At 42.0% G+C, this 5269-nt stretch overlaps 1 protein-coding gene across 1 annotated transcript; it reads left to right on the top strand.

Moving 5' to 3' along the window:
• The first annotated feature begins 388 nt into the window (after positions 1 to 388).
• Positions 389 to 4305, top strand: FOXL3 (forkhead box L3). Its single transcript, XM_054644045.2, has 3 exons — positions 389 to 553; positions 1250 to 1418; positions 1771 to 4305. The coding sequence occupies exons 1-3, from the start codon at positions 447 to 449 to the stop codon at positions 2251 to 2253; spliced, it is 759 nt and encodes a 252-aa protein (XP_054500020.1). The 5' UTR covers positions 389 to 446; the 3' UTR covers positions 2254 to 4305.
• Positions 4306 to 5269: the final 964 nt, after the last annotated feature.

The following is a 5269-nucleotide window of genomic DNA, read 5'->3' as shown; positions in this document are numbered from 1 at the left end:
TCATGCTGGTTGCCTTTGTCACGTTGTGGATGTGTTGGGGGAGCGCTGGCCCCTCTCCAGCCAGGACCACCCAGCGAGAGGAGCGCGGCTACCGGCACCGCACAGCCCCTGGTCTGGATGCTCACCCCAATTCCCAGCCCCAGCAGCCTCCAGCAGCCTGCCCTGCCACCCTGCTGGGGGAAACAGCGAGGACAGCAATAACAACACCCCCCCAAAAAATAATATCCGGGCAGACGGGCTGGCTGGGACGCGAGAATTGCAAAAACAATCCCCACCCCATCACGGAGAGAGTGTGTGTGTGTGCACGGAGGAGAGGGAGTGTGAGGAGGGGGGAGAGAGGGAATGAGACAGACAGAGGGGAGGGAAGAAGGGAGGAGGGAGTCCAAGCTCTGAGAAACATCACTCCATCTCTCTCACTCCACAGGAGCTGAGCAAGGAGCAGGACGATGTTTGACAACACGCAGTACCCCTACAACTGCTTCAATTATGATGGGGATGATTATCCTACCTGTAGTTCTGACGAAGAGAAAAAATTCACCAGACCAGCGTACAGGTAAGGTGAAGTTTTTCCAAGTCCCCCTGTCTCTGTGAGGTTTCTGAGCTCTGGGCTGGTGGGATCATGGGGCCAGGTGTGCACGAAGGGTCTGGCCCTGCTGCAGGCACTGCAGTGGGCAGGTTTCCCCCCTTTCTGTGTGTGAAGTGTTCATGATTTGTTTCCTCCCATGAGGGTCACAGCAACTCTGGCATGCCCTTAAGCTTCTAGTTCTCTGACAGTCTCCAACCTCCAGGACCCCTGGGAGAAGGGAATGAAATGTTTCAGTGTGGCAAGGGGTGAATTGGATGCAGAAAACCCCAGTGTGGTGGGGAGAGGCGCAGTGTAGGTGTTCACAGGGACACCCAAGGTCCTTTCCATGAGCAGGGTTGGTCTCCTGTGACAGTGACTCTGAGCCTGCTCTGCCTCACTGCAGCCTTCCTGCTCAGAAAAACTTTTCAGAGGGAGTTGGAGAGGTGTGTGTGATCCTGTCCTCTGCACAGAGTGCCTGGCACTGACCCCGCTGTGTCACCTGGGGCTCGTGGAGGACAGGCAGGGACCACACTCAGGACTTCTCCCTGGGACACCTCAAGTCAGGGCACAGATCCACCAGGGGAATTTTGGAAGCAGGATATAGGCACACATGTACCCGTGTGGTCCTAAAAAGTGAGTCTGTGAGTAGGGCAATGGTGTAACAGCAAGTTTTCCTTTTTCCAGCTACATTGCCTTAATTGCAATGGCCATCCAGCAAAGCCCTTCAAATAAAGTCACCCTCTCTGGCATTTATGACTTTATAATGAAGAAATTTCCTTACTACAGATCAAATCAAAGAGCCTGGCAGAACTCCATCCGACATAACTTATCGCTTAACAGTTGTTTTGTGAAGGTAAGATCAGTTATTGTGTATTTACATACACACTGTGCATGGCTAAAAAAATACAGGCAGCAATAATCTCATCACTAGGAAAGAAGGGAAACAAACAGCTGAGCTGCAAATCATTTAAAATCCCTCTGAGTTGTCAATTAGAGAGATAAGGACTATATCCTTGTCTGATGTATGCTAATAGATAACAAATTGAAGAGGATGGGGCTTACATCTTACTCATATAATGACAGAGAATAGGCTTAAAAGTCTTGTCATATGTGTTTACACCATTCTTAAATGTAAATGAATGCAGATGCTAAACAGCAGCATCTGTAACACATACAAACACTGAACTGCCTTTAAATAAATACAGGTTCCCAGAACAGAAGGGAATGAGAAGGGGAAAGGAAACTATTGGAGCTTTGCAGCAGGATGCGAATCCATGCTGGATCTCTTTGAAAACGGGAATTACAGGAGAAGACGGAGGAGGAGGAACGTGAAAAAGGAGCACAAGGAGCAGAGACCGAGCAGAGTGAAAAGTCCTTCATCCCCCAGTATCTCTTCTGTGGACTCTGCTTTGAGCAACATTTCCTCTTCTGAAAGTAAACATGAAAGAATTGAACCGGGTCCAAAACTTCTGGAGCCTTGTGGGTTTGCTCCAAACAGCGTGACCAGCAGGCAGAGCCTGAGCAGTTCCTCCCTAGCAAAATCGGATTCTGAAATCAAATTCAGCATCGATTACATCCTTTCAGCCCCCGACCCTTTGCCTGTCCTGAGGTCTCAGTATAACATGCAAGAAAATAAATATCACCTCCTGGAGGCCCCGCATATTAATCTCCAGTTCTGGACAATGTGATGTTATTTATTGGTGGTAACAAAGTCTGAGTCAGTGTGTTCAGCAGCCTCATGTCACTGAAAATCAGCTGCCTGCCTCCTCGTTTTCCTCCCAAGCTGTGCTCAGAAAGGGTTACACACTCACCACACCAGCTGATGCCCTGTCTGTACCCAAGGAACTTTGCTAAGATTAAAGCATAAATAGCTGTTACCAATATTGGTCTTCACCATGCTGACATTTCTGAAATTCTAGCTTTATTTTCTAAACTGTCCTGGACATCATTTAGCACCACAAAGAATTTCCTTTCTCAAGCAGAAACCGACAGAGAAGAGACTTGCTTATCATCCACTGCTTTATTAAAGACAAAGTGAATTTGATCCCACTTTCAGTGGTGGAAATTAGGATTAACTCCACTGGAGTATATAGGTCAGAACTTAAGCTGATCTAAAACAGTGTAATTCTTTCGACTTACACTGGCTGGGAATGTAGGGGGGCAAGGGGGTGGAAATCTGTTTCTTTAAAGGAATTATAGAAAATCACTCTGTCTTCCCTGATTTTTTTCTTTTAACATCTTATTTCAAACTGTTTTGCAGCTTTAATTCATTGTTCATTAGGAAATGTAGTTGTTAATAAGTATTTCAAGTATATTTTTGTTTATATTCGGGGCAGAATTGTTCAAATTGTTGAAGTGAAGTTGTATTCAAAATAATTCCAAGAGACCTAATTGCAAGGACGCTGGTACTTTGATGGCTAATGTGACAGTCAAAGAGTCTCTTAATGCCTTGGTTAAAAAACAACCCAACACTTCTTCCCTTGTACTATCAGAAATCTTCCTGAGATGCTGCAGAAAAGTCCTTAACCATATTTCATTTAACAAGTGTGAAGGGAAACCTGGCACTGCAAAAAGCTCTGTCGAGTGTCGAACAAAGCTAAAATTCCACCTACCTGCTCTGAGACAAGTTGTATATTCCCATTAAACAGATTTTTATTGATCCTTCTTGCAAGCAATTACCAAAGTGGTGCTTGATATGATTTCAGCTAAACTGGTGAGATTTATAATTTCCAGATATCAATGTTAGCTCATGAGCTCCATTTCTGAGAAAGCCACTTCATTATCATTTACATGCAGTGGGATATTTTGGAACAGAATCTGATGGACAATGATGAACTGTAACAAGCTTTTAAGAAGCTGCTTTTATACAACTTGTTCACAATGAATTGCTTCCCAGAACATAAACAGTGTTAGCAAAGGGTCCACAAAATCCTGGCTTTCACTTGGCTATTACAGTCCTCACCTACTGCAGATGAAAGGAAAAAAAAGACAAGAATTCTGATGGTTTTAAGCAATTAAATGCAGAGATAAAATTATCGTTGCAACAGGAACTAAAGGTAAATGAAGGTATATGAGATAAGATTCAGCATAGAGGTATGCTCAGGCATGACTTGAATTTTTATGCAGAAGCTTTGACATTTCACTAAGTTATTTTACATTGTGTCTAATATATACTGTACATTTATACTATATATTCTTATATATTGTTATTGAGAAAGGGAGCAATATCACTGCACTTATATGTTGTAAAAATGCATGATGTATGTTGTCATGATGCTGAAACTCCTGCCATATACTTAAAATTTACCATCAGTGGTATTTCACACTGATTGGTAATAAATGCCCATTTTTCGGAAAACTATAAAACTTGTTCTCTTCAAGCATTTCTACAGCATGCAAAAGTCTTTGCTTCTCCTTCAGAAAAGTGAAAATGGAAAATCATGTCAATTACATCACTGCATGTCCTCCAAACTTTGAAGGGATGATTTCTTGAGACCAAATTCTGCCTTCAAATGGGAGCTTTCAATTCTCTGTGAATCAACAGTTATTCTGGGAGAAAATCTGAAAGCAAAATTTGACTCTTTGGACCTGATTGATCTGCTGTTTACATTGATATTAGAAAAAGAAGAAAACCTCTGTGGGGGGAACTTCACAGATGGATTCTCATTTGAAGAGGGACGAGAATTTGCTCTTTTATTGTTTATAATATATTATATTTATAATAAATAGGTGTGGGAAGAGCATGTCCTCACTTAGTGCTTCAGTGTTTGCATGCACCCGTGGTGGGTGGGTTCTTGTGCACCTCTGGGATCCTGCCTACAGATAAATATTCCTGTTTTATACACAGATCTTTTTTTTTCCTGATTGTTTTAAACATGGCAATGCTGCTGTTGGGCTGATAGTTATGGTACACACCTGCAGTATATTTGCAATACATATTTTCTGCTGTGAAACATGCAAAAATGATTGTTACTATGTGTTCTTGGTTGATGCTGTTAACAAGAGATAATTCAGTGAGACCAAAAGTTCCTCCTCAGCAACACCTGGGTAAGGTGAACATTGTGGAGAAGAAGTTTATGGCTACTAATCAATGTAGAATTAATATATTAGGAAAGGCAGAAATACACCCAAGTGGATTTACAGCAGAGATCCAAAGCCATTTTCTGTAAGATGAATTAATATTCACAATAGCCATGTCCTTTGCTCACAGTAAAATGCCTGCTAGGAGAGACTGTCATAATTTAGTTTCCCTAACATATAATCAAAGAAATTTGTGTACAAATAGGTGTTAACATTTGTTTTGCAAAGGATATCAATCATATTTCAAAAAATGAAGGGACATATTTCAATTTACCCAGTATATTATATTCTGACGACTCCAGAAAGGTTTCCAGCAGTTAAAGTGAATGGCATTTAATATAGAACAACATAACAGGGGTGAGGGCTAGACGTGACCTTATTCAAATGTCGTAGCCATTACAAAGCCATTCCCAATGTAATTATAATTAAATACTTTATGCCTTTCTTGCAAATCCTCTGATCGATCATTGATATTAACATTAATATTGTATTACCCCCGAGCAAATATCTCCCACACAAGTGTTATGGATCACCAGGTTTCCATTAACAAACTTGTGAGCTATTGCCGTGTGCTGGTCGTGGATAAATTTACGTAAATTACTTTTTCTCAGGGAAGAGGGGGAA

This window comes from Agelaius phoeniceus, chromosome 16 (assembly GCF_051311805.1).
Source record: "Agelaius phoeniceus isolate bAgePho1 chromosome 16, bAgePho1.hap1, whole genome shotgun sequence".
Taxonomy (NCBI): Eukaryota; Metazoa; Chordata; class Aves; order Passeriformes; family Icteridae; genus Agelaius; species Agelaius phoeniceus.
This window is presented reverse-complemented; position numbering and strand designations above follow the sequence as displayed.